We start from the raw sequence: 23,431 nt of genomic DNA, 5'->3' as shown, positions 1-23,431 counted from the left end.
GCTGGTCTTGTGCGATATCCCAGTGCTTCGATGCGGTGTGCTTTGCGAGTTGTTGCGGTTTCTGGGTTCGATGTTTCTGCAAGGCATGCGCTCATCCACAACTTTCAGAAGGCGCCGCCTGCAAAAACCGCGCTAACCACGCCAAGCAACCTCTCCACCGAGCCGCATCGTCACTCCATAGCAAGCTTGGAAGACATTCGAGCTCCGCAGCACCGCCAACATGGTCATCAACCCTACCTACCTTGCTCAGCGCACGCGCTCATGTACGGACTTCGCCTGATACAACCATTGGAGGCTATAGAGCGCTAATGCGGACACAGCGGTCAACTGGACTGATGCGAAGAAGAGGGTCATTCACAGCTACCGGGACTGGCTGCGATCGGTACGTCTGCTACGCGCGAGGCGTCTGTAATCTGGAGGGAATCTGTAGCTTTTGGGGCCACATGTGCTGCACAAGAGCGGGAAGTTGGCCTGTCAACAGTGGGCCTACGGAAACACGAGGAAGCGACCGACATCGACACTGCAGAGGCTGACGAGACCTGACAGGCTCCCGAGATCCAGACCATGTACTCGCTCAATCTCCCGGTCTCTACGCTCCGGACGAAGATTCGCCAAGAGTTCGAACGGCACCGATATGTGAACCAAATGAAAACGGTCGACGTTCTGCTGTTCAACAGCCACCAGGAGTTCCAGGAAACACTTAACTACTGGAAGCAGCTGTCACATATCCTCAAGTACTTCCGCGCAGAGGAGGATCCCAAGGCGAGATTGCCAGCGAACTTCATCAATGGGTTCTTAGAGGTGAGATCACAAGCACATACCGAGGCTTCTGCCCTGTGCTGCACACGGTACTGATCACAGAGTGCAGGGACGTAACTGATCGAGAATCACGGCCTGGAATCAGAAGAGAGCAAGACAAAGAAAGCGTGTATATAGCTTTGTCACAATACCATTTCCTTTCTCGTGCGCCGATTCTTAGATGCTACCCATGAACGCCTGCAATGCAATGACATTTCCCCAGTGCCCTGGAGTAATGATATTCTACTGCTCCATCTGGTTGATGAACTCCTCCCTGGAAACGGTGAACTTGTGTGTGACTACATCGCACATGTTCATCAGATCCTCAAGGCCCTTCTCCAGCACCTGGTACACACTGACGTTGTCTAAAATGACCTTAGCATCCCGGCTACGATCGAAAGAGCTGTGCAGACTTACCGTATGTCTGGATGCGCAGATTCATCTTGGTCTCAGAAGGGTGGGGAATGGAGTAGCCGCAGAACTCAACATCAGGGCTGCCGTGCCGTCAGCGGCGATTCTTGAATACCTCGACCTCTCTATGCGCTTCTACACCCAAAACTCACTTCTTCATGATGATGTATCTCAGCGCATTGCCGAGCGTGTGGTCCTCCCCATCAAATTGAAAAGATGCAGCGCTCTCGGTCGCACCTGCCAACTGTGCAACATTAGTATCAGAACGCCTCTAAGACAGATTTCCTGTTACATACGACACGTATCCTATCGCGATCGACCGAGGCATCGATCTCCTCGCCGTGCTCAGACGCACGGTCGATGATCTTGGGCGCAATTTTCTCTTCTGTGGCAGCGGGCATTTTCTCGATTTTCCTGTTCGTTCTGTTTTTTTCAATATCTAGATTGGTTCTGCAACAGGGATTGCGAGGCTCGTGGTGATTTGTACTCGGGAGCGTGCCTCTGCAATATCAAAACTTTTTACCTGAGCGCGTTCTGGGTCGGCGAATGAGCGCTGGCTTACTTTTTTCAGCCCTATGGCCGCCCGCGCTAGCCTATGACGCTGCACTCACCCCACGCCCGCCTCAATCCCACCTCAACTTTTCTTGACGACACGGATATCTGCCATTGATTACGAGTCCACTTCGAATGCAGTCAAAGAGCATTCACACCATCACAACCAAGTTAAACGCTGTCAATACCGCCACAATGCCGCGCGCTGCAACCCTCAACAAAGACACCAACGAGACCAAAATCCAAGTCTCCATCAACCTCGACGGCGGCGAGCTGCCCGCATACGAACACTCCGACTTCTGGGCGGCGCTGGATAAGAAGAATCTGAACGGTGAAGGCGAGAAGATCGAGAAGGAGCATGCGGCCCAAAAGTCCACGAGCCAGGAAATCGCAGTCGACACCGGCATCGGCTTCCTCGACCACATGATCCACGCCCTGGCCAAGCACGCCGGCTGGTCGCTACGTATCAGAGTGAAGGGAGACCTGCACATCGACGACCACCACACGGCCGAAGACTCATTCCTTGCGCTCGGCACCGCGTTCAAGAATGCGCTGCAGGGATCCACGGGGTTGGCGAGGTTCGGCCATGCGTATGCGCCGCTTGACGAGGCGCTGTCGAGGGCGGTCATTGATCTGAGCAATCGTCCGTACTGTGTTACGGATTTGGGGCTGAAGAGGGAGAAAATTGGGGACTTGAGCACGGAAATGATTCCCCATTGCTTGCAGAGCTTTGCACAGAACAGTGGGACTACATTGCACGTCGATTGCTTGCGGGGAGACAACGATCACCACAGGGCAGAGAGTGCGTTCAAGGCACTTGCTGTGGCTATCAGGCATGCGACGACGGTGGTTAAGCAGTGGGAGGGTGAGGTCAGGAGTACGAAGGGTGTGTTATACTAGATATACAATACTCGAGCCATGAGGGACAAGTGTAGATGAAAGACGAATGAGATGAATGAACAAGATGAGCGCAACATTTTGACGCCGAGGACCTCCTGGCCAGAGCCAGAACGGGCAGAACAAAGCGGCCTTTCGAGGAACTTAATCCCACTGAAATCGGTAGGAAAATTGTAGGACCCACATGATCGATCGCTGAGTCTGCCTCGTTTCTGGGAAGGCTAGCGTCTGCCCACTCGATAGAGGCATGAATAGGAAATACTTCATTTCAACTCTGACAGTGTTCTTGCGGGACTTACCGTTCTGCTCAACTATTTCGGCACCGTCGTCCTTGACCGCCTCCACTGGAAAGTCCGCAGGGCGCTTCCATACATTGATTCTGTCCACAGTCCCAATGGCAAGGGTTTTTCCTCCCATCTTGCAGGTATTGAAGATGCTGCCACTTCTGTACTTGGCTGACATATGTCTGGCTGACGTTATCGCGTGGAAGGCAGCTAAATAGCAGGTCTTCGATTCCCAGCTCACTCTCATTGCATCTATTACCAGCCTGCAGCCACTGTTCACTGTTCGAGTCAACGATGGAGAGGCAATGTCGATGCTGCAAGTATTTCAAGAGAAGGCTGATTGGGACAAACTTAGTGTGAGAAATGCACATGGTCGAGGCATGTGCTTTTCTGTGCACGACTCCAGCATGGTGCTGCTGAATGTTCGCGGACGGCTCCATCCTCGAGGAAAAAGAGGCTCTCTAAGAAGTGGTTGCAGGCCGGATTGTCTGTCGAGATAACTGTTGAGATGTCGAGGTGTTTTCGGCACACTTCCTACCGAGCCACAAGCCCCACGCGAGCGCTTTGCACAGGGCCGCATGACGCCAGCGGGGTATCTCGTCGTCGCGAGAGCACACAATTATCCCGCCATCTAGAGCTGAGACACAGATCCCAGCCAACATGGTACTGCACTTTACTGTTTACGACCGACATCCCACGCGATGGAACAATTCCTGCAGCGAGTACATAACGCCATCGAGCCGATGTGACGGCCAAGAACTGTCGCCATGAGACACATAAGAAGGAGCATCCCGCGCTCGCTGCTGAGCCTCCAAACACCTTACTGCTCCCCTTTTAAACCTTCCATACCATACACATCCTTCAGAATGTCTTCCGGAAAGACGGTCACTCTCAACACCGGCCACAAGATTCCGTATGCTCTCATACCTAGCAAGAATTCCCAAATAATGCCTCTAACGCGTTCAAAACAGTCAACTGGGATACGGTACATGGCAAGCTGCTCCCGGTGAGGTTGGCAATGGTGTCTACGAGGCACTGAAGATTGGCTACAGGCACCTCGTAAGTGACCTTGCAGATCGCTGGACCCTGCCGTACCGCGACAGCTGGACCCTCAACGATCTTCCTTCTTCCGCAGTCTACGACTTTTGCTACGGGTACAACTTTTGCTAACAGACTGCTTAGGATCTCGCGAAGATGTATGTTGATACACCCCACGCTTTTCCCCGTTACTCCTCGAGAGTTTTTCCGCCGCTACCGCCAGCATGGCTGCCACGGCAATCACATATCCACAAGTCGTAGTTTAGTGGAGGTCGAAGCTGGGATGCCCCTCGGTGGAGACCCTCCAAGAAGCTATGGCCTCTTCCCCACATTCTGCGGCTGAGAAAGTTGACTAATAATTTTCGCACCAATCAGCTACGAGAACCAAAAGGAGGTTGCTGAGGGCATTAAACGTGCCTTCAAGGACATCCCCGGCCTCAAGCGTGAGGACATCTTCATTACCTCTAAGCTCTGGAACACCCAGCACAACCCTGAGCACGTTGAGGCTGCCCTCGACGACACCCTCGCTGAGCTCGAGCTCGACTACCTTGACCTCTACCTCATCCACTGGCCGGTCAACTTCGGCCCTGGCAAGAATCCTCACTCTGACCTCTTCCCTGCCACCGCCGACGCTAACGAGGTCAACATCGATAACTCTGTTCCCAACAGCGAAACATGGAAGGCTGTCAACAAGCTTCCCAAGAGCAAGGTCCGCTCTGTCGGTGTTTCGAACTTCACATACAAGAACCTCAAGGCTCTGATTGAGAAGACCGATCTAGTTCCTGCCGTCAACCAGATCGAGCGTCACCCTATCCTCCCTAGCAAGGAGCTCATCGCTTACGCCAAGGAGAAGAACATCCACATTACTGCCTACTCCGCCTTCGGCAACAACTTCTTCAACATTCCTCTCCTCATTACACGCCCCGAGGTTAAGGCTATCGCCGAGAAGAAGGGGGCCTCACCCGCTCAGGTCATCCTTGCCTGGAGCCAGGTCGGCGGTCACTCTGTCATCCCTAAGTCTGTCACGCCCTCCAGGATCGCAGAGAACTTCAAGGAGATCGAACTGAGCGAAGAAGAGGTCGCTGCTATCCAGAAGTTCTCAGACGAGCACCAGGGTCGCAGGAGGTACAACGTGCCATACACTGCCAACAAGCCCCGGTGGAGCATAAACATCTTCGACGAGCCTGAGGAGCAGGAGGCACCCAACAAGGTTGTGCTCTAGTTGCTACATCTCTTATCAGGTTTCCAAAAATGCATGTCTTAAGACTTGATATCTCTCTACCTCTCTGTTGTCCTCACTCATTGCTCCGCCTATGGAAGACCAGTTGTGTGCTGACTTTAATGAGCAATTCAGTCGAATCAGAAGGGTGCAGCAGGTCTACGACCAACGTGGGCATGTATACGACGTGCAGGACTCTCCATCAGGCTCTACTTCCAATCAACTATTCATTTACGTAAAAAGAGCGGCAGAGGTATCAAATGAGAACCTTCATCAGATCTTGACGCCCTGCTCACCAGGCTAGATTGCCTAACAGTCCAAATTCGACACTGTCTCAGGCTCCTCCCAAGGCGCAGTGCTTCGTCGGCGATATTTCTATTGGCTGACCGGCTTGCCAGCTCATGGGCATGCACCGCCACTGACATCGGTCCCTGTTCCTCGGCTAACAGCGGTCTAAATGCATCTGAACATGGATATCTGCATCAGTCTATATGACCACCGCGATATCCATGCTGATACAATCCAACGGGCAATGTTCCCTCTGCGTACATTCACGGAATCTACCGACTTTGTGTTCTGCCTGCATCCTGATTGACCTCCGAGGTGTGTGGCATACGGGAACTCTGATAACCTTCAATCAGCCTAACAGGTACCAGGCCCCAACGAAACCAACATCGATCACGATCCTGGCTCTTGACCAAATCTCCGGCCTCAAGATCTGGACGCGTGGCTTCACTGGCACTACCAAAGATGTAGTGCAACCACAAGGCATTCTACAGTACTTGATCTTCCTCGACGGGTACCAGGATGCTGCCAAATGACTTGTGCGACCGATGTCGAGTTCTAGAGAATATAATCGGCGAATTTGAGAAGCCGGTCCCACTTGTTGACAGCAAGCCGTACGGCGCCGATCGCTCCTATCAAGAATTCATCCCTTGTGTTTCGGTCAATAAGTCATGCAGACTATGCATCCAATTCTCCTCACTGCAACGAGCGTCTTCGTACAGTAGGCATGCCGACTTGAATCCAGATATTCAGAATCTTCTGCTGAAGTGCCGGTTCTGGTGGCATCCTGATCTCGCCAGACTGGTTGCGTATCATCGAGTGTCTCAACATGGAAAGCTCTCTTTCGTGTTCCTTCAATCAAAAGGAGCGCTGCCTCTGTCCATTGTTAACCAGGCCCAGGCGGACTACAGTCGTCTCAGGCACTGGTTTCGCAATTGCAAAGACCGTCATGAGTACTGCAGGTTACACGAGCGCAAATCAATAGCTCATCAGATCCGATTGAAAGCTATTGACTGCACAACTCGGAATATCTGCACGCTACCATCGCAAGCAGACTACACATGTTTGAGCTATGTGTGGGGATCATTCAAGGATACATCACTACACGCAAAGATCGGCACCAGTGGACGTCTAAATGATCTACCCAAAACTATCGAAGACGCCATACACGTCACCCTGCAGCTCGGTATCAACTTCCTTTGGGTTGACCGCTACTGCATAAATCAAAACAATCACGAAGAGAAACATCACATGATCAACAACATGGATCAGATATACCTCAACTCTACTTTCACGATAATTGCAGCAGAGGGAGATGGTCCCAACGCAGGACTCCCTGGCGTGTGCGGCACACCGCGAAGACCTCAACGCGTTGTGAGAATCAAGCAGCTTACGTTGATTGGCATAGAGAGCGTCTCACATTACGTTCATAATTCGAAGTGGAACACGCGTGGCTGGACATATCAAGAGATGCTGCTTTCGCGTCGCATCCTCTTGTTTACCGACACTCGCGTATACTACCAATGCCTGTCTGGTTTTGGCCTGGAAGGTGTCACAAGAACGATACTCTGTCGTAGGCAAGAACGAACCTCGAACAGCACTAGCTGGACCGAGAAAGTTCCTGGCACAAAACCCGTGTTCCCCATTCTGCAAAGTAACCTGGTCGGAAAGATCATCCTCAGTCGGCTTTCAGAGTATTTTGAGCGATCGTTGTCATTTCCAGCAGATACCGTACGAGCGGTCCTCGGCATCTTCAACGCGCTTCGGATGTCTGGTGCTTTCACGCTGAATCAGTTCTATGGCATGCCAGTAGTCCTTCATAAGGGCATTGCAAAGACCGTGACCGAAGATTTTGTTGAGCGTCTGACATGGGTCGCGGGTACCAATCGATCACCACACATTGCTGGCCCAAGACTCGGCGATGATTACGGTCTTCCCGACACGGACTTGTCGAATGTCATGCCTGGCGCAGAACTCGGCGAACGAATAGGCCTGTTCCCTAGTTGGTCATGGGCCGCTTTCAAGGCTGACTGCCCAGAGCACGAACGAATCAAAGGCATCAAGCTCATGTTCCCGGACTCACACAAGCAAGTGGATGTGAGACGAGCTTTTGACGCCGCCGACACCGGGATCAGAATCTATCATCGCGATGAACCCAAGGCTAGTCTGTCTAACTTCGTGCGGCTCCATCTCGACTTCGTCAACTATCTGCCGTTCATTGATGTCACGGCCTGGACCTGGAGTAGCCTGTTCTCGAAACAACTCCTGCAGACCTGGTTTGATTCCTGCAGCGTTTCCATACACTGCGATGACTCTCGCAATCTCGAGCTTGCTTCTCCAGTGAGGCTCACGGCTGTTCATACCATGACATACAAGACGCGAGGTCTACACGAAGAAGAGCTGCCGCGTCTCCGTGCCAACGAAACTGGCGACGGCTATAAGCTCACCAGAGTGCCATCGAATCCACACGAGCGAAGATATCATGTCAGAATGCTTCTTGCCAAGCAGGATGGCTCTCAGGGATATATGCGAGTTGGTGTCATGACTGTGGACATGATGTGGCGTAGCGACAGACCTCCTGAAGGCGTTGAAGATATACTAAATGGTATGATGCGATCGGTTTATGGTGAGGAGGAGAGCTGCTGGGAACGAAGAACCTTGCGCTTAATATGACTGCTGGTAGATTTAAGTGCCAGAGACACTACCAAGTTGTCGCAAGGCGCAGACAAGTCTTTCTTTTCGCAAAACCTGAAGGTCCCACAATTAGTAAGTGAAAAACCAGAATATCCGTAGGGGTGCGTATGTGCTTATCCACATGCATCTTGTACTGGCTTGTCTAGTATGTGTGCGTGCGTGTCAAACTGCTTCCCTGCGTGACGTAGCTTTTTCAAAACAGTATCACTATCGTCTGTTGCGTCCTCTGACCTGTCAATCATACAGCTAGCTTGCCCGTCGATCTGCGTAACAAATAGAATACGAGTACTTATTGCATGCTTGTTGCTTTGCTCGATGCACACCGCTTCCACCCACAAGATCCTCTCAAAAGAGTAATCACGCAGACGTCGCAATTAGATTGGCAGTAACTCTTGTCGTGACTTGCGTGCTCCAATCGCATACTGTTATCTCGGCGGTATCGTCAAGGTTGCTCCGGGTGACTGCCACCGCCTCATGTAGGTGAGATCTCTCGTCTGGTTTGATAAAGCATAGCTAAAGACCTGCCAGTGCATTGGAGCGTTGAGATAACAGAAGACATGGCTGCGACGAGAAATCTGGCTGAGGCGGGGAGGTTGAACGTGAAGGAGCAGGGCGAATGAGAGGGAGATCAGGAGTCGTACGTTCACGAGTCCGGCTGCGACATCTTCTATCGTAGGGCATCATTGCATTGTTGAACGATTGCTGTTGCCATGGTCGAGTACCCGTCGCTGGAACTGGAGTTGGAAAGCGCGGCCCGCCAGTTTTGCCGAGGACGCTAGTTGAGGAAAGCACGGGCCGTGCAGGAAATTCTTCGCGTATGCCAAAAAGTTTCGAGCTCTGCAGGACGGCAAGTGCAACCACCAGGTCCCTCGAAAATCCGTCGCAATGGCTCTCGTGCAGACCAACCCGGACGCTTACACTATCAAGCCAGAGGCTTCTGCCCCTGCCATCGACACCAGCGACTGGCCGCTCCTGCTTAAGAACTACAGCGACCGTATGCAGCCAGCTTAAGATAGCTTCGAAGATTCATGCTAACAAAAATTGCAGTGCTCGTACGCACGTCGCATTATACTCCCATCCCGCAAGGATGCGCGCCCCTTGCGCGTGATATCAAGTCGTACATTTCTTCCGGTGTCATCAACCTTGACAAGCCCTCGAACCCTTCTTCCCACGAAGTCGTATCCTGGATCAAGCGCATGCTCCGGTATGGTGCACGATTGCTATGGAAGGTCAGGCAGGAGGCTAACAGCGTCGCAGCGTTGAGAAGACCGGTCACTCGGGTACACTTGATCCCAAGGTCACAGGATGTTTGATCGTGTGCATTGACCGTGCTACACGTCTCGTTAAGTCCCAGCAGGGTGCTGGTAAGGAGTACGTCTGCGTCATCCGCCTTCACGACAAGCTGCCCGGTGGCGAGGCGCAGTTTGCACGTGCCCTTGAGACCCTCACTGGTGCTCTCTTCCAGCGTCCCCCGCTCATCTCCGCCGTCAAGCGTCAGCTTCGTATCCGAACCATCCACGAGAGCAACCTATACGAATTCGACAATGAGAGGCAACTTGGTGTTTTCTGGGTCAGCTGCGAGGCTGGCACCTACATCCGTACTCTTTGCGTTCACCTGGGTCTGTTGCTCGGTGTCGGCGCCCATATGCAGGAGCTGCGCCGTGTGAGGTCTGGTGCCATGGACGAGACCAAGGACTTGGTCACTCTTCACGATGTACTCGATGCCCAGTGGATCCACGACAACAACCGCGACGAGTCTTACCTCCGACACGTCATCTCTCCCCTCGAGAGCCTTCTCACAAGCTACAAGCGCATTGTCGTCAAAGACAGCTCTGTCAACGCCATCTGCTACGGTGCTAAGCTCATGCTTCCGGGTCTTCTCCGCTTCGAGAAGGGCATTGAGATCCACGAGGAAGTCGTCCTCATGACCACCAAGGGTGAGGCTATCGCCCTCGCCTACGCACAGATGTCCGCGGTCGAAATGACATCTTGCGATCACGGCGTCGTCGCAAAGATCAAGCGTGTTATCATGGAGCGCGACCTGTACCCCAGGCGATGGGGCATGGGCCCGGTTGCCACTGAGAAGAAGAAGATGAAGGAGGCTGGCACACTTGACGTAAGTTTAAAGCTGCTGAGAACTTGCGCACAATAGCTAACATGATCAGAAATTTGGCCGTCCCAACGAGAAGACACCCGCCAAATGGAACACCGAGTACAAGGACTTCAACAGGACCGACGTCGAGTCCGCACCTCTTGCCGAGACTACCTCGACCGCCGAAATCCTCGCTACCCCTGCTGTTGCGCCCACTGGTGAGGAGCCTGAGGCCACATCTGAGAAGACCAAGAAGCGCAAGCACGATGAAGAGGAGACAGCCGAGGAGAAGGCCGAGCGCAAGCGCAAGAAGAAGGAGGAGAAGGCAGCGAAGAAGGCCAAGAAGGAGAAGAGGAAGAGTAAGGCTGCTGAAGAAGACAGCGACTCCGATTGAGCAGCTGGTGCTATGTTGTGAATTATCGATTATCTCGGCCCGCCAACAGCCCCATGCTGTTGTTCGATCTACCAGCGATGTACACAACATCTGTGTGCATATTGCACATCTCACTGTTCTGGATACCTGCTCAAGTAGCATACGGAAAATCGTATTCGGGAGCCGGCGTTATTGGTTGGCATGAAGGAGTTAGGCGCGTCAAAACTTTTGCATGAAGGGCGGACGACTAGGTGTACGAACATGATTACTGCGTTGACAGACATGTCGATTCAATTCGAGGTTCTAGCTGTAAATGTCGAAGTAGAAGCTCTAAGAAACATTCACAAACTCCAGGTCCATTCAAGTTGTCACTTTATTGCAAACTAACGGCTGCTGCTAATATGGAAGGTTCTGGCGAGTTCTCTGACGTCTTCGTTGGCCTGTGCGCGCCGCCGCATTGTGGAGATCGTGAGACATTCCAATGCACTCGATCTTAAAAGCAAGCCTCATTCATGCACCACTTGCCGAGTATTTGATTGCTTTCACGCGCACACGAGATACCCTTTCCTTTTCCGTAATACTCAGTCACAATGGTCAAAGAGACTCAGCTTTACGATTCATTAGGTAGGTTCGACCCTTACATACCCCTCCTCGGCCCTGCTACACCGCAGAGCTCCCGGCTAGCTACATACACATACTAATACATCACTTAGGCGTTTCGCCTACAGCAACACAGGAGGAGATCAAGAAAGCATACCGAAAGTCTGCGCTCAAATGGCATCCCGACAAGAACAAGGACAACCCACAGGCGGCCGAGAAGTTCAAAGGTAAGGCTGAGTCCCCTCCTATTTCTAGGAATTGACACTAACTTCAATGTATAGAATGCTCGCAGGCATACGAAATCCTCTCTGACCCCGAAAAGCGCCAGACGTATGACCAATACGGCCTCGAATTTATACTGCGCGGCGGCCAGCCTGCACCAGAGGGCGCCGAGGGCCCTGGAGGCAACCCATTCGCTGGCGGCGGCGGTTTCCCCTTCGCAGGCGCAGGGGGTATGCCAGGCGGCGGTGGCGCACGGACGTATCACTTCTCGACCGGCGGCGGCGGTGCTAATGGCTTCAATTTCTCGAACCCCGAAAGCATCTTCTCCGAGTTCCTTCGCGGCAGCGGCGGTGGAATGGGCGGTGACGACGACGACTTGGGCGGCTTCGGTGGTTTCGGTATGGGCGGTATGCCTGGTGGTATGGGAGGCTCGCGCGGTGGCCGAGGACCGGGCGGACGCTTCTCGGGAGGCAGGAGAGCGCCTGAGCCTGAAGTCACCGTGGTCGAGAAGCCGCTCGCGGTCACACTCGAGGAGATGTTCAATGGCACAACAAAGAAGCTCAAGATCAAGCGGAAAACGTACGACCAGGCCACCGGCAAGCAGAGCACACAAGACCGGATCCTAGAAGTGCCCATCAAGAGAGGCTTGAAGGCTGGCAGCAAGATCAAATTCTCAGACGTCGGCGATCAGGTCGAGGGCGGCACACAAGATCTCCACTTCGTCGTCTCAGAGGTAAGCCATCTTTTTCACATACCCACTAGGTTGAAAACAGAACACTAATGAGCAGCAGAAACCCCACACCCTCTTCACCCGAGAAGGCGACGACATCAAGCGCACCATCGAACTCGACCTCAAAGAAGCCCTGACCGGCTGGCGCCGCACAGTACAAACCATTGATGGCAAACAACTTAGTGTGGGCAGCGGCGGGCCCACAGGGCCTACATGGACGGAGCGGTACCCAAACTTGGGCATGCCGAAGAGTAAGAAGCCTGCTGAGCGGGGCGACTTCATCGTTGGGGTCAAGATCAAGTTCCCCACCAGCTTGACGAGCCAGCAGAAAGAACAACTGAAGGCGATTTTGTAATTTTTGCTACATGAGCGGTTGGCGTTGGCGGTGTCCTGATTTGACGGGTGTCGATTCGAAATCCGATGATCTTTCTTTCGTATGTTTATATTGGAGCGTTGCAGCAAGCGGTTTGGAGCAAAAGAAGACGAGTGTAGACGATAAGATGACTAACGAACAATTCATTGCATATCACGACACCTCACTCAACACCCTGCATCCTGATCATGGCAGCTTGAGTTGATGTTCACCATGCGCAGATGTTCGTGGGGAATATCATTCCCAAAAGTGAATTGCTGGCATGTCCTCAGGCTTACATCGAATTGCACATGATTACTGTTACCGCTTGGCTACACCCTTTGCATATGGTTCCAACTCTTGCTACAGCCTCAAGCAACAGTCCCATATATGCATACACAACAACCAATCGCACGTATGACAAAGAGCAGATCAGAATTGAGTCAAAACTTTGTAATGCTATATAAATATATAAGTTAAGCTATGAAAAGAATCATTCGTAACCTCGAACGCTCTTAGATATTGACATTACCCACATGAGGCACGAAGATGGTCTGCTGTCCACCCGCTAGTGTGCTCTCATCACGATCGTATGTCCTGGTGTTGGGCTCCAAGAGGCTTCCCTCCTTAGCGCCCAGCATGCCCCTAACCTCAATCCCCTTGTACGACTCATTCACGCCGTTGGATCCACTGACAACATTCGACGCACCAGGCACCTCAAGCGACCTCCTCCCCGTCGCGCCAAGATTCGTGCTCCCATCAACGTCCGGCCAAAACGCCTCCTCCGCATCCAGCGTCGCCTGCCACACCGCATCAGCCCTCGTCTTGATTTCCTGCCACCTCTGATCCTCGCGTCCGACAGCCTCGCCCACGCCCTCATTGATAATACGTTCGAGTGTCTCGACGAACATCATAAAATTCTTATTCGACCAGTTGGGAATGAACTCCTTCCTCATAGCGCCGCCATCAAGATCATTGGAGTAGTCCATGGTCGCGGGATTCGGGGATCGTGATCGCGAACGGCCGCCATCAGCCGAACGCCTGCGGTTTTGTTTCTGCGCCCAGCTCCATGCTTCATAGTACACTTTCTCGGAGCTGAAGAGGCAGACTGCGCCCTCAAGCCAGGGAAGAAAGTCGTTCGGTCGTTGGGAGGAGAGCTGCGAGAAGAGCGCTTCAAAGCGTTGCACGCCCAAACTTTTCTGGCTCGGGGACAGTGTTGGGACGCTAAGGTTGTAGGCGGCGGTCATCTCGTCGAACCACTCAAACTCCCTCTTCACGTTCTTGATTGCGGCGTCTAGCCACCGCAGTAGGCGCGATTCGATGGACTCGACATCCACAGTTGTAGCTGTTGCGCGTGTTGCTTTGATTGTCTGCTCGACAATGCGGACCAGGTTCTCAGCCAAGGAGATGTAACCTTGAATATAGAGACGGTCGTTTGCAATCCATTCTGCGATGAGCGGCTTGGGGAGTTGACCTTGAGCAGCGCACGCGAGGAAGGGCGCAGTGGTCGTGCGTCTCAATTGCGGGATGCTAATCGAAAGGAGGTGCGTTGTTAGGGCCCATGGCATATCTGTGGGGACGATATTCGCCTTTGAGATGAAGGCTCCGGGATGGTGTTCTACCATCTTGCCTACGAGGCCTTGAATCTGAATTCTTGGGTCTTTGAGAAGTTCCTGGTGGAGACTATGTGGAAATTTGAAGGTGTTGAGCTTGTATGCAGCTCAGCGGGCAGTCATTTGATGTCTTTAACCCGGAGTCTTTGCCGTCCTTATATCCCTCACCCTGCTACCCCGCCAAGTCCAGAAATCTTGAAGTTCCGCACCACCGCATAGACTCAAGAGACACCAAGCCTTAAACCACAGAGCCTGATCAGTATACATGACGTATATCTTGGCGGCAGTTGTTCCGTTCGCGTGCGTATGGTACGCGCCGAGGGTTCTAGAGTGTGCCTTCGGCTCTAGACCTGATATAGCGACTTTTTAGCGTGCATTGGTTTAGGCGGGATACTTGGCGATAAAGGTTGATGTGAGGCTTAGTGTGGCGAGATTTTGAGAGCATGGCGGAGTCGCTTGGCGGAGAGACGATGACGCCACCGGCTCCTGAACTTGCTAGAGGTTTCCGTGGCGCGCCGTGGTGTGAAATGCTGCGTACAACATCAGGACGCAGGAAACAAAGTCCATCTGGTGTCATCAAGAGGAGGCAACTAAGGCGCTCTCGTAGCTACAGATACAGAAAGGGCATACACTGTAGTTACAGAAATTCGTTATGTCATGTACGTGGAGGCCAATGGCTCATGCAACGTCGTCTCGACACCAGCAAAAACTCACAACAACAACGACGACAAGTCCACCTCAATCAAGAGCAGCTCGGCGACGTGGTAGTGGAGCAACTATATGATTTAGTCATGTGATGATCAAGCATGGAGGCAGTCACCTACTTTGCGCGCCTTCTTGGGCTCCTCAACCACGACCTTAGCCTCACCCTCAGCCTCTGATGCCTCCAAATCTGATGCCCCCAACTCCGACTCCGACTCCGAGTCAGCCTCAGCGCCGGGAGCAGTCATGGACTCGTCGTCAGATCCGTTCATGAACGAGGCAATTATCAGATCCTCGACTAAACTGGTTGGACACGAACAAATGCAACGATAGCCAGAATCTAGGAGGGTTTCACATGCGGTACTAGTCGAACGCGTCCGGGGCAACCTCAGTCGTGGAGGGCTCTGCAGCCAGCGATGAGTCGGCGACGGTGCCCTTTGTTGACCCCAAGGGGGCTTCCTGGAGCTTGAGGAGAGGGAGAGGAAGGCGTCGGGCCAAGTGGAGAGGACGGAGGGGGTGAGGAGAGGGAACAGGAGGACGGAGGGGCGGCTTCAAGGATTCCTGCTAACAGCGTTAGCAAAACTACAAGTTGCCTCAGAGGTCTTTACTCACGTTCGCGAGGTGTGTCGACCTCTTCTGCGACAGGCAGGAGAGGAGCAGAGACTTCAACGGCAGTGACAGGGGAGGAAGGCGCCGGCGAGGTGTTGGGCAGGGGGGAGTCTATGAGCGTCAGTATCGCGCCAGTCCATTATTGCGGCTACACATACCTGTATGCGGCGAGTACCTTCCACACTTTGGAGGCCAGCCGGTCTTCTTGCTCTTCGCAGAGCTCTGCAACGGTTCGCAAAAATGCGCCGGATCTTTATCCCGCTGCTCCTTTGATAGAACGAACGGAGTCTCCCTTCGCTGTGGGGTCTCAGGAGGAGGAAGTACTGGACGAAAGCGGTTCTTGGAGACCCAGAGATCGCTCTTCTTGAATTTGCTGATGATCTGCCAAAAGAGGACAACCAGGCCGCAGAAACAGAAACACTGCTTGAATATGATACTGAGGAACGACTTTTCAAGCTCATACTCGCCAACGGTCAACTTGCCCTCGTTTGAAGGATGGTACTTGGCGGCCAGGACCTTGACATCCAATCCGGGTATATTTTGGTAGGGAGGTTCAAGTCGACACGAAAGTGGGAGCGATGAAGGTAGGGCCGAAAATTGTTGTTGACAGTTTGGTGAATGATCGTAGGCGGGCTCACTTCCCATCTGTCCCACTTGTCAGCTTTGGCGAGTTGTGCAGCGATATGGCGGTCATGAGCTTCTCGGGCTTGCTTATCGGGCTTGCTTCTCATGTTCGATCCGGGCGCATTCTTCCTTGACGCCGCACCAGTATGCGTCGACTCGTTCTTGGATGAGCTGCACATGTAAGGCCTTGGCCTGGCGGAGACAGTGCGGAGTTGGGAGCATGCAGTCAGCCTAGGTGAGAGCAAAGTTGGCCTCCGGGTCTGTGGCGAACCAGGCGTAGTCGTTGGCGACAGCCCAAAAAAGCTGCGAAGATATGGGTAATCCAGTTCATAGTGAGTCAGATAGCAAGAGAGTGCCTTCAAAGGCGGTGGTAAGGAAGACAGGAAGGGACAGGATGGTCTAGAAGTAGTCGCAGCAGCGAAGAACGGCTTGATGGTGGCTTGTGTGTCCGAAAGGACTCGATCTGTAAAGCTAATGTGGAGAGTGGGACGGAGGAAGCTGGCGAGAGTTGCGCTATTTCTTTTGTTATTTCGAGCGAATGACAAGACACGATGGGATTGGTGATACGTAAGAGTGTGCACAGTGAAGTGAAAGAAGTCACAGCAAAATGCCATCAACAAAGTTAAGATCCACCCACTTGTTATGATTACAACACACTTTGCCCATGAGACTTGCACAATGTAACTGAGCCGGATATTTGAACTGTAGTATTGGTTGTAAAGCTACCTGTTCAGCATCGTTCACACGCGCTACCATGCTGCTCATTGCCAGCCATATCTGCCGCGGCAGACGTAGCCACTGTATGTATCGATGGAAAACTGTGCTGAGTTGCTTGCTAGCTAGGAGGCGACCATACATACATGTCCTGAGACGTGCTAGTCTAAGGTAGTCAGCAGAGGTGACGATCAAGGCCTATAGGACCGACTTGCACCGCAACAATATCTACCCAACCGTCTTGTGAGACCCGGTGTGGAAACTTATAAAATGATCATTGTCAAGGTATTCAAATTCGCCAAGCTAATACAGTTGCAATCGTCTCTGAGAAGACGAGCTGCTATCAATCTCAGACCTCATCCTCAGTTTCGGCGCTGTCAGCCACATTGATTACTGCGTCGAAGAGCATAGAGTCCTCGTGAAGGAGCTCAGCCTTAATATTGGGTGTCGTCGCCTTCTTAGGCTTGGAGACGCGCGCGCCCTTGACGACTGCTGAAGTGATCAGAACGTAGGGAGGTTGTAAGGTCTTGTGCAACTCACAGGTCTTGACGGGACTGTCGTTAACATTCTTAGTCTTCTTGGCCCTAGAGGGAGTGTTGGCTGGGCCAGTGCGACCGGTAGCCTCCTCCTTTAGAGCGGCGGCTGCCTTCTTAGCCTTGCGCAGTTGACCTTCAACGGCGTCGTAGGTGGCGCCCTGGCCGAAGAGACGAGCGACCTCGTTCATGTCAAGCTGGGAGCCGTAAGTACATCTTCAAAGCCTTAAACTATCATTGGAGCTCGAAGACTTACGTTGGAAGACACAGCGATAACAGCGGCGAGCAGACGATCCTTCGCACCAGATTCCTTCCATTGGATGGCCATGGTCGTTGTCGATGACGAAGCACTGTCTTCGATTAGTGTAAGTCCAAGCAACAGATATAGTTGACAGGGTAAGCTCATGCGAGCTTGTATGCAATTTGGGTGGTAAATAGCAATTGAGATGCACAAACTGTAAGTGCAGGAAGAGCTCCGGAAGCGTGCGTGGCAAGCCGTAAGGTGAGGTGCACAAGCTTGAACAACAACTGCATGCAAAGAACAGTCGCCTGAGCATGTCATCTCGGGGGTGTACATGAGACTTACCGAGGAAGGTGCGAAGACGGAAGCTTACTTATATGTGTTGAGGGGTCGAGATGCTGGAGTGCGGTATCAACGAGCGACGAATAGAGCTGGGGAGAAGGTGGTGGGTCCTTGTAAGCGCAAAGGGGTTCTGGTTGTGAGGAAATCCAAGTCGCGAGGGGGAGTGGACAGATGGCGGCCTAAAATCTTTGAAGAGATGAAGTGAAGGTGAGCGATCTGCAACGGTACACCACAGCACGCCACGTCCCTAGACGTAAGGCCTTCTTATGTATCGCTTTCCTGTACCCTGCTGTTAGCGGTGGCACGTTGATCTGCTGCAAGTGTACATGGTGTCAGCAATCTGAGCTTTTGGGGTAGGATGTTCTCGTCAGGATCGTGCTTGGGTATACTGATGCCTACTAGGAAGCTTATGCTTTTGTCTTCTTGTCCTTACCGCCGTCCCACTCTCGTTTCCCCTTGGCATCAGCCTTATGCCTCTTGGCTTCTTCCAGCGGATCAATGACCAGCAGATCCTCCTCGTTCTTCCTCTTCCACTCCAGATTTTTTCCTAATCTATCTTTTGCGAAGCTGAGAGAATGTGACATCCACCCTGCATCATCGTCTGACTCTTCGTCTTCATCCTTGTCCCATGCCTTACATGACTGGCACCCAGCGATGAAATGCAGGTCACAGACCGCCTCTTCCTCTCCGTCTTTGCCGCCGTTGGCATCGTCATCCTTCATCTCAACATCACCTGAAGCGACAATATCCTTATTTTTCGGTAGCGTTGCTGGCTCTGATGCCTCCAATTTTGACTTGAACTTCGACAGTATGTCAAGTGTAGCTTGTTCCTGCCCGGCATTGCCGCCGCCGCCGCGCTTCCTCCCTCGTGTCGTCGATGTTGGCACCATAGACTCAAGCAAGGACTTCTTCTTCGTTTGTTCTGCGTGTTGAGGACCGGCATTGCGCTTCATCGAAGCCTTGAGTTCGGCAATTTGTGCGTTGACGCGGTCAATTTTGGACTTCTTTTCTGACTCCGGGGAGAGCGCTCGTGGTGGAGGTGATCGTGCCTTTTTGCGGCACGGTGACACGGGTGTTGCGGCTTTTGTTGGCCTTGTAGACGGCGATCTTGATGGCGACTTCCTGGATGGTTTGCGGATGGGTATGGCTTTTAATTCTGCGGCTTTCGGTGCAGACATCTCCTTTGTTGCTGCTGGCAGCTCCTCTCCCGCGCTGATAAGCTTCGTATTAAATTTTGCCTTCTTCAGTACAGGTGCCATATCCTCCCCGTCTTCTGCACCGAAGCTCAGGACGTTCTTTCCGGCCTTCCTCTTGGGCTTCTTCGTTTTTTTTGCCTCGGGCTCTGTTCGCTGTACTACCCTCTCCCGCTTGACCATGTCCTCAAAGGGATTGAGAATAATTTCAGTCCCTGTAATCTTGCTTGGGTACAGTGGGCGATCCTCACTGCCCTCCGCAATGTCTGCCTCGGCCATCTTCATCAAGTTGTAAACTGTGTCACCTACTACCCTGCCAAACATGGTGTTCTTGTCCTGCAGCTCTGGCGTTGCCGCCAAAGTAAAAAAAAACTGGCTACCATTGTCATCTTTCCTTCCTGTATTTGCCATACCCAGCAGGCCTCGCCTTGTGTACTTCAGCCGACTGTGAAATTCGTCTTCAAAAGGCTCGCTGTCATAGCTGCTCTCTCCACCCTGACCGGTTCCTGTTGGGTCTCCTCCCTGAATGATGAACCCCTTAACGAGACGGTGGAACACGGTATCGTCGTAGTAGCCATCAAGACACAGCTGCAGGAAATTGCGCGAGGTTTTGGGAGTCTGCTTTGCGAAAAGCTCGATTTCAAGATCGCCGCGCGTGGTGTGGAGGAGGACTTTGGCCGTCGGATTCGGCTCGAGATTGTATGTCGCGCTCATCTTGGCGACTCGTGTGCGTACTTGAAGGTGTTTGGCGCAAACGCATCGATTATGAATGTCGTGTTGCACATCGTGACGGTGAGCCGCGGCAGAACCGCAAGCGTTGGCTTTTCTGCTCTAGCGCGCAAATTGTTAGCGTGACGACGTCACTGGCTACTGCTATCTTCTATCCTGCATACCAGGAGCTATCGACAGTATTCGCATCTCAACAAACGCAGCTGACATGCAGACACATCGGAGATAAATTGACTCCTACGACCAACGCAGTCTCTCTTCCCCTCCACCTTCCCCCTCGTCTTGGTTCAGGCGTTCGACTTCGCGAATAATTGATCAAGATGTTGCCCTACATTAATGCGCGTAAGTCGTATGCGTACTCGAAATGAAGACGTCTACTAACCATTAGCGTAGCCTTTGATTATGTCGGCAGCTCTTTGGGAGCATCAGCAGACGAACGTGAGCATTTCCCAACGGACTTACACGTTGCATTCTGACTTCTTGACAGTCAAGCTTGTGTTCTCGTTCTACCTCTCCTATCCACTAGCTGGGCTTCTCAAGCGTATTCCAGATAAAGCACCATGGCAGAAGAACGCCTTCATCATAGCGTAAGCTCTTTAATCCTTGTGTCAAAATAGCGACGACTAATATCGTAGTGTGGCCATGTTTTACCTCGTTGGTCTGTTTGATATGTGGGCAGGTCTACGTACCATCTTCATCAGCGCTGTCGGCGCGTACGTGATTGCATCCAGGATCGATTCGCCCTATATGCCTTGGATTGGATTTGTGTTCTTGATGGGACACATGTCCATGAATCACATCATTCGCCAAAGCGTTAATGATTCGTCAGCGGTTGACATCTCAGGTGCACAAATGGTCATGGTCATGAAGCTCACCGCATTTTGTTGGAATGTTCAGGATGGCCGTCTTCCTGAAGCCGAGCTCTCGGGCTTCCAGAAGGAGCACGCTGTGAGGAGCATGCCCAGTATCCTGGATTATGCCGGCTATGTACTGTTCTTTCCAGGATTCATGGCGGGGCCTGCATTCGACTACTGCGATTACAACCAGTACATCACCACTACCATGTTCAGACTTCCTCCAGGAATCGATCCATCAAAGGCGCCGCCAACGAGGAAGCAGCGCAAGATCCCTCGCAGCGGCACTCCAGCTGCCATTAAGGGCTTATACGGAACGCTTTGGATCGTTGCTTTCCTTAAGTTCTCTGGCTGGTACTACCCTTCCTTCTACCTGAGCGACGAGTACATGCGATACGGTTTCCTGCGAAGAGTCTGGCAGCTGTACATGCTGGGTCTTACCACTCGCATGAAGTACTATGGTGTTTGGAGCCTCTCTGAAGGTGCCTGCATTCTCTCTGGCATTGGCTACAACGGCATTGATGTTAAGACTGGGCGCGCCAAATGGGACCGCCTCACCAACATCAGACCTATCGCCATCGAGACCGCTCAGAATACACGCGCATTCTTGGGGGAATGGAATATCAACACCAACCAGTGGTTGCGCAACTACATGTACCTTCGTGTCACACCGAAGGGACAAAAGCCCGGCTTCGGTGCTACGCTCGCCACATTCGTCACTAGCGCTTTCTGGCACGGCTTTTACCCTGGCTACTACATGGCATTCGTTCTGGGTGCCCTTCTCCAGGCTGCTGCAAAGAGCAAGTACTCGAACCTCCTGCTACAGATATCTTACTAACTATGTTAGGTGGTCGCCGTCTGGTCCGTCCTCTCTTCCTCGCTGCCGATGGCAAGTCGTCTTTGTCCACCAAGATCTATTACGATGTCTTCACCTTCCTTCTTACGCAGCTGGCGTTCTCCTTCACCGTTGCTCCATTCATCCTCCTTGGCTTCTCGGACACTCTGAAGGTCTGGTCGCGCGTATACTTCTATACCCTTATCGGTGTCGCCGCTTCCTTTGGCCTCTTCTCTCGTAACTTACCCTTCCGCAAGCAGCTGCAAGAACGCCAATTCGCCCGAGCAGTCCCAGCATCTACCGTCGACACGGACGTATCCAATATCGAGCAAATTGCCAAAGAAGAGATAAAAAAGGACAACCTTTCCAGGACGAATTCGATGGCCAGTACTGCCAGCAGTAAAAGGGCACCTACTCTCGGTATTGCTGACGATCCGGAGGCGGAGCTTGATGCTATTGTAGCCCAAGTCAAGCGCGAGATAGCAGAACGAAAGAGACGCGGAAGCGCGCTTCAGGGCTTCGATGTCAAGACAGCAATTCAGGAGAAGATCAAAGAGTTCAAGAAGAAATGAGCAGATGTACGCGCCAAGCACCCACCATGCAGGCTACAATGGTCAACACACATCAGCAGGAGCACCACTGCCCTGTAGTCGCGGAATGGATGCGTCGAGTACGAACTCGACCCGTGTTCTCGTTCTGAGCTGCAAGATGCCATATCAGATACATGCCAGTACAGTGGCCTTTTTACATGAAATATCACAGCTACCAATATACCAACCTATACATCACATATACTCAAGTGTTAAATTTGCGGCATTGTCTCATGTCTCCATCAGTCCGCAGCCCGTGAGGAGTGTCCAGAAGAGATGTACGCATGAAGCAGTGCGGCATTGATGATTAATGGAGGTCCAACAGATGCTTCTCCAGCCAGTAGCGTGGCCGCGATCACTATGGCATGAGGAGCTGTGACTCAGTCGTTCGGGCCGTGAGCCGGTGGGTAATACGGTCTCCTTTCTTCCGGAGCTTCAATCTATCGCAGATGGTCAGCAAACTGCATTCTTCATATTTAGCTTGGTGCTTCGAGTCGTGAACGAGCGCCTGAAGGGAGCGCCTGAAGGAGCCCTGCCATTGCAAGCAACATCCGAGTCGCGCGGCAAGTCTTTCGCATGAGCTCGATCGCCGTCAAGGATTGATATCAAGGGCCATCCTGCACAATTGCTCAGTTGTACCCAACCACCTTGCTTAGGCTCCAGCTTGGCAGACTCTGATAGTGGTCGTGTTTGCTGAATCGTGATCTACAGCATTGATGATCACACGAGTAGATGTGCGCGCGTGGTCTCAGGCTTTCGTACACATACGATATCACGCCTCGGATCTGTTTATGATTCTCAGGCCTTTGGTCGAGTCGATTTGGTGCATGGCAACGAGCTGTTCGGCGACAGCGCTGAGGCCGCTGAGATGAGACTTTGATTCTAGAAGCAAGGATTAAATGAGCTATCTTGTTGGGCCGACTGTACCCTATAGATGGATTGCCTTATACTCGCCATCAGTAAACCTAAGACGCGCAACCTTCTCGGATCATGGTGATGAGCCTCACCTACGGAATTGACTTTAGTTGCCGGCTAAGTTTCGGAGGGCCACAACGGACGCAGGGTAGAGCCTGTACGCGGAACGTTTATCTTGATGCCGTCGTCCGTTAGTGCGCACAAAGGCTGTGTCATCTCTGCTCGAGACAACGCCGATGCAAGAGCTGCCGCCAGCTAGCGAGCAGGTAACTTCTGTCACCCAGAGATGCCGCATGCAGAGCATGTTGACGTTTTTGACTTCCGCATCCGTTTCCTACCGAGACACGCGTCGCGACATCCGGCGAACAGGGGAGGCATTTACGCAAAGCG

At 52.5% G+C, this 23,431-nt stretch overlaps 11 protein-coding genes across 11 annotated transcripts; 7 read left to right on the top strand and 4 right to left on the bottom strand.

Moving 5' to 3' along the window:
* Positions 1-220: 220 nt before the first annotated feature.
* On the top strand, positions 221-880 carry M421DRAFT_1106 (NADH dehydrogenase, alpha subcomplex, subunit 6; the record flags this gene model as incomplete). Its single annotated transcript, XM_033587188.1, has 4 exons — positions 221-263; positions 321-382; positions 547-801; positions 869-880. 4 exons carry the CDS (start codon positions 221-223, stop codon positions 878-880), a joined length of 372 nt encoding a protein of 123 aa, XP_033453979.1.
* Positions 635-1,819, bottom strand: M421DRAFT_203154 (RBP11-like subunits of RNA polymerase). The gene is made up of 4 exons (XM_033588139.1): positions 1,506-1,819; positions 1,362-1,453; positions 1,216-1,292; positions 635-1,163 (listed from the first exon to the last, which is right to left on the bottom strand). The coding sequence occupies exons 1-4, from the start codon at positions 1,608-1,610 to the stop codon at positions 1,042-1,044; spliced, it is 396 nt and encodes a 131-aa protein (XP_033453978.1). The 5' UTR covers positions 1,611-1,819; the 3' UTR covers positions 635-1,041.
* M421DRAFT_416080 (imidazole glycerol phosphate dehydratase) lies at positions 1,704-2,903 on the top strand. The gene has a single exon (XM_033590934.1). The coding sequence runs from the start codon at positions 1,957-1,959 to the stop codon at positions 2,659-2,661; it is 705 nt and encodes a 234-aa protein (XP_033453977.1). The 5' UTR covers positions 1,704-1,956; the 3' UTR covers positions 2,662-2,903.
* Positions 2,904-3,711: 808 nt separating this feature from the next.
* M421DRAFT_416078 (Aldo/keto reductase) lies at positions 3,712-5,510 on the top strand. The gene is made up of 4 exons (XM_033590933.1): positions 3,712-3,855; positions 3,914-4,001; positions 4,125-4,138; positions 4,356-5,510. Exons 1-4 carry the CDS (start codon positions 3,809-3,811, stop codon positions 5,200-5,202), a joined length of 996 nt encoding a protein of 331 aa, XP_033453976.1. The 5' UTR covers positions 3,712-3,808; the 3' UTR covers positions 5,203-5,510.
* A 150-nt stretch (positions 5,511-5,660) lies between these two features.
* M421DRAFT_203230 (HET-domain-containing protein) lies at positions 5,661-8,610 on the top strand. The gene is made up of 2 exons (XM_033588140.1): positions 5,661-5,802; positions 5,856-8,610. The coding sequence occupies exon 2, from the start codon at positions 6,007-6,009 to the stop codon at positions 8,155-8,157; it is 2,151 nt and encodes a 716-aa protein (XP_033453975.1). The 5' UTR covers positions 5,661-5,802; positions 5,856-6,006; the 3' UTR covers positions 8,158-8,610.
* A 403-nt stretch (positions 8,611-9,013) lies between these two features.
* Positions 9,014-10,997, top strand: M421DRAFT_416074 (putative rRNA pseudouridine synthase). The gene is made up of 4 exons (XM_033590932.1): positions 9,014-9,172; positions 9,226-9,382; positions 9,436-10,294; positions 10,344-10,997. Exons 1-4 carry the CDS (start codon positions 9,064-9,066, stop codon positions 10,662-10,664), a joined length of 1,446 nt encoding a protein of 481 aa, XP_033453974.1. The 5' UTR covers positions 9,014-9,063; the 3' UTR covers positions 10,665-10,997.
* A 155-nt stretch (positions 10,998-11,152) lies between these two features.
* Positions 11,153-12,760, top strand: M421DRAFT_416073 (DnaJ-domain-containing protein). The gene is made up of 4 exons (XM_033590931.1): positions 11,153-11,267; positions 11,357-11,470; positions 11,525-12,198; positions 12,257-12,760. Exons 1-4 carry the CDS (start codon positions 11,234-11,236, stop codon positions 12,548-12,550), a joined length of 1,116 nt encoding a protein of 371 aa, XP_033453973.1. The 5' UTR covers positions 11,153-11,233; the 3' UTR covers positions 12,551-12,760.
* A 214-nt stretch (positions 12,761-12,974) lies between these two features.
* On the bottom strand, positions 12,975-14,544 carry M421DRAFT_416072 (heme oxygenase-like protein). The gene has a single exon (XM_033590930.1). The coding sequence runs from the start codon at positions 14,170-14,172 to the stop codon at positions 13,063-13,065; it is 1,110 nt and encodes a 369-aa protein (XP_033453972.1). The 5' UTR covers positions 14,173-14,544; the 3' UTR covers positions 12,975-13,062.
* Positions 14,545-17,024: 2,480 nt separating this feature from the next.
* M421DRAFT_203609 (uncharacterized protein) lies at positions 17,025-18,059 on the bottom strand. The gene is made up of 4 exons (XM_033588141.1): positions 17,929-18,059; positions 17,599-17,692; positions 17,350-17,539; positions 17,025-17,301 (listed from the first exon to the last, which is right to left on the bottom strand). Exons 2-4 carry the CDS (start codon positions 17,668-17,670, stop codon positions 17,159-17,161), a joined length of 405 nt encoding a protein of 134 aa, XP_033453971.1. The 5' UTR covers positions 17,671-17,692; positions 17,929-18,059; the 3' UTR covers positions 17,025-17,158.
* Positions 18,060-18,332: 273 nt separating this feature from the next.
* On the bottom strand, positions 18,333-19,832 carry M421DRAFT_52663 (peptidyl-prolyl isomerase CWC27; the record flags this gene model as incomplete). The annotated part of the gene is made up of 1 exon (XM_033595041.1): positions 18,333-19,832. The coding sequence occupies one exon, from the start codon at positions 19,830-19,832 to the stop codon at positions 18,333-18,335; it is 1,500 nt and encodes a 499-aa protein (XP_033453970.1).
* Positions 19,833-20,167: 335 nt separating this feature from the next.
* Positions 20,168-22,108, top strand: M421DRAFT_97790 (membrane-bound O-acyltransferase domain-containing protein 5; the record flags this gene model as incomplete). Its single annotated transcript, XM_033598546.1, has 5 exons — positions 20,168-20,189; positions 20,241-20,285; positions 20,335-20,434; positions 20,483-21,501; positions 21,549-22,108. The coding sequence occupies 5 exons, from the start codon at positions 20,168-20,170 to the stop codon at positions 22,106-22,108; spliced, it is 1,746 nt and encodes a 581-aa protein (XP_033453969.1).
* Between the last annotated feature and the right edge of the window lie 1,323 nt (positions 22,109-23,431).

The sequence above is a fragment of the Didymella exigua genome, assembly GCF_010094145.1.
Source record: "Didymella exigua CBS 183.55 unplaced genomic scaffold M421scaffold_2, whole genome shotgun sequence".
NCBI classification, from domain to species: domain Eukaryota; kingdom Fungi; phylum Ascomycota; class Dothideomycetes; order Pleosporales; family Didymellaceae; genus Didymella; species Didymella exigua.
This window is presented reverse-complemented; position numbering and strand designations above follow the sequence as displayed.

Coding starts and splice junctions, on each gene's coding strand:
- M421DRAFT_203609 (XM_033588141.1), bottom strand. CDS start 17,670: ATGGCCATCCAATGGAAGGAATCTGGTGCGAAGGATCGTCTGCTCGCC. Junction 17,540..17,598: donor TTATCGCTGTGTCTTCCAAC/GTAAGTCTTCGA, acceptor TACGGCTCCCAG/CTTGACATGAACGAGGTCGC. Junction 17,302..17,349: donor CGACAGTCCCGTCAAGACCT/GTGAGTTGCACA, acceptor TGATCACTTCAG/CAGTCGTCAAGGGCGCGCGC.
- M421DRAFT_416074 (XM_033590932.1), top strand. CDS start 9,064: ATGGCTCTCGTGCAGACCAACCCGGACGCTTACACTATCAAGCCAGAG. Junction 9,383..9,435: donor TGGATCAAGCGCATGCTCCG/GTATGGTGCACG, acceptor ACAGCGTCGCAG/CGTTGAGAAGACCGGTCACT. Junction 10,295..10,343: donor AGGAGGCTGGCACACTTGAC/GTAAGTTTAAAG, acceptor TAACATGATCAG/AAATTTGGCCGTCCCAACGA.
- M421DRAFT_416078 (XM_033590933.1), top strand. CDS start 3,809: ATGTCTTCCGGAAAGACGGTCACTCTCAACACCGGCCACAAGATTCC. Junction 3,856..3,913: donor AACACCGGCCACAAGATTCC/GTATGCTCTCAT, acceptor CGTTCAAAACAG/TCAACTGGGATACGGTACAT.
- M421DRAFT_416080 (XM_033590934.1), top strand. CDS start 1,957: ATGCCGCGCGCTGCAACCCTCAACAAAGACACCAACGAGACCAAAATC.
- M421DRAFT_416073 (XM_033590931.1), top strand. CDS start 11,234: ATGGTCAAAGAGACTCAGCTTTACGATTCATTAG. Junction 11,268..11,356: donor TCAGCTTTACGATTCATTAG/GTAGGTTCGACC, acceptor TACATCACTTAG/GCGTTTCGCCTACAGCAACA. Junction 11,471..11,524: donor GGCGGCCGAGAAGTTCAAAG/GTAAGGCTGAGT, acceptor TTCAATGTATAG/AATGCTCGCAGGCATACGAA.
- M421DRAFT_416072 (XM_033590930.1), bottom strand. CDS start 14,172: ATGGTAGAACACCATCCCGGAGCCTTCATCTCAAAGGCGAATATCGTC.
- M421DRAFT_203154 (XM_033588139.1), bottom strand. CDS start 1,610: ATGCCCGCTGCCACAGAAGAGAAAATTGCGCCCAAGATCATCGACCGT. Junction 1,454..1,505: donor ATCGCGATAGGATACGTGTC/GTATGTAACAGG, acceptor AATGTTGCACAG/TTGGCAGGTGCGACCGAGAG. Junction 1,293..1,361: donor AGATACATCATCATGAAGAA/GTGAGTTTTGGG, acceptor ACGGCACGGCAG/CCCTGATGTTGAGTTCTGCG.
- M421DRAFT_203230 (XM_033588140.1), top strand. CDS start 6,007: ATGCTGCCAAATGACTTGTGCGACCGATGTCGAGTTCTAGAGAATATA.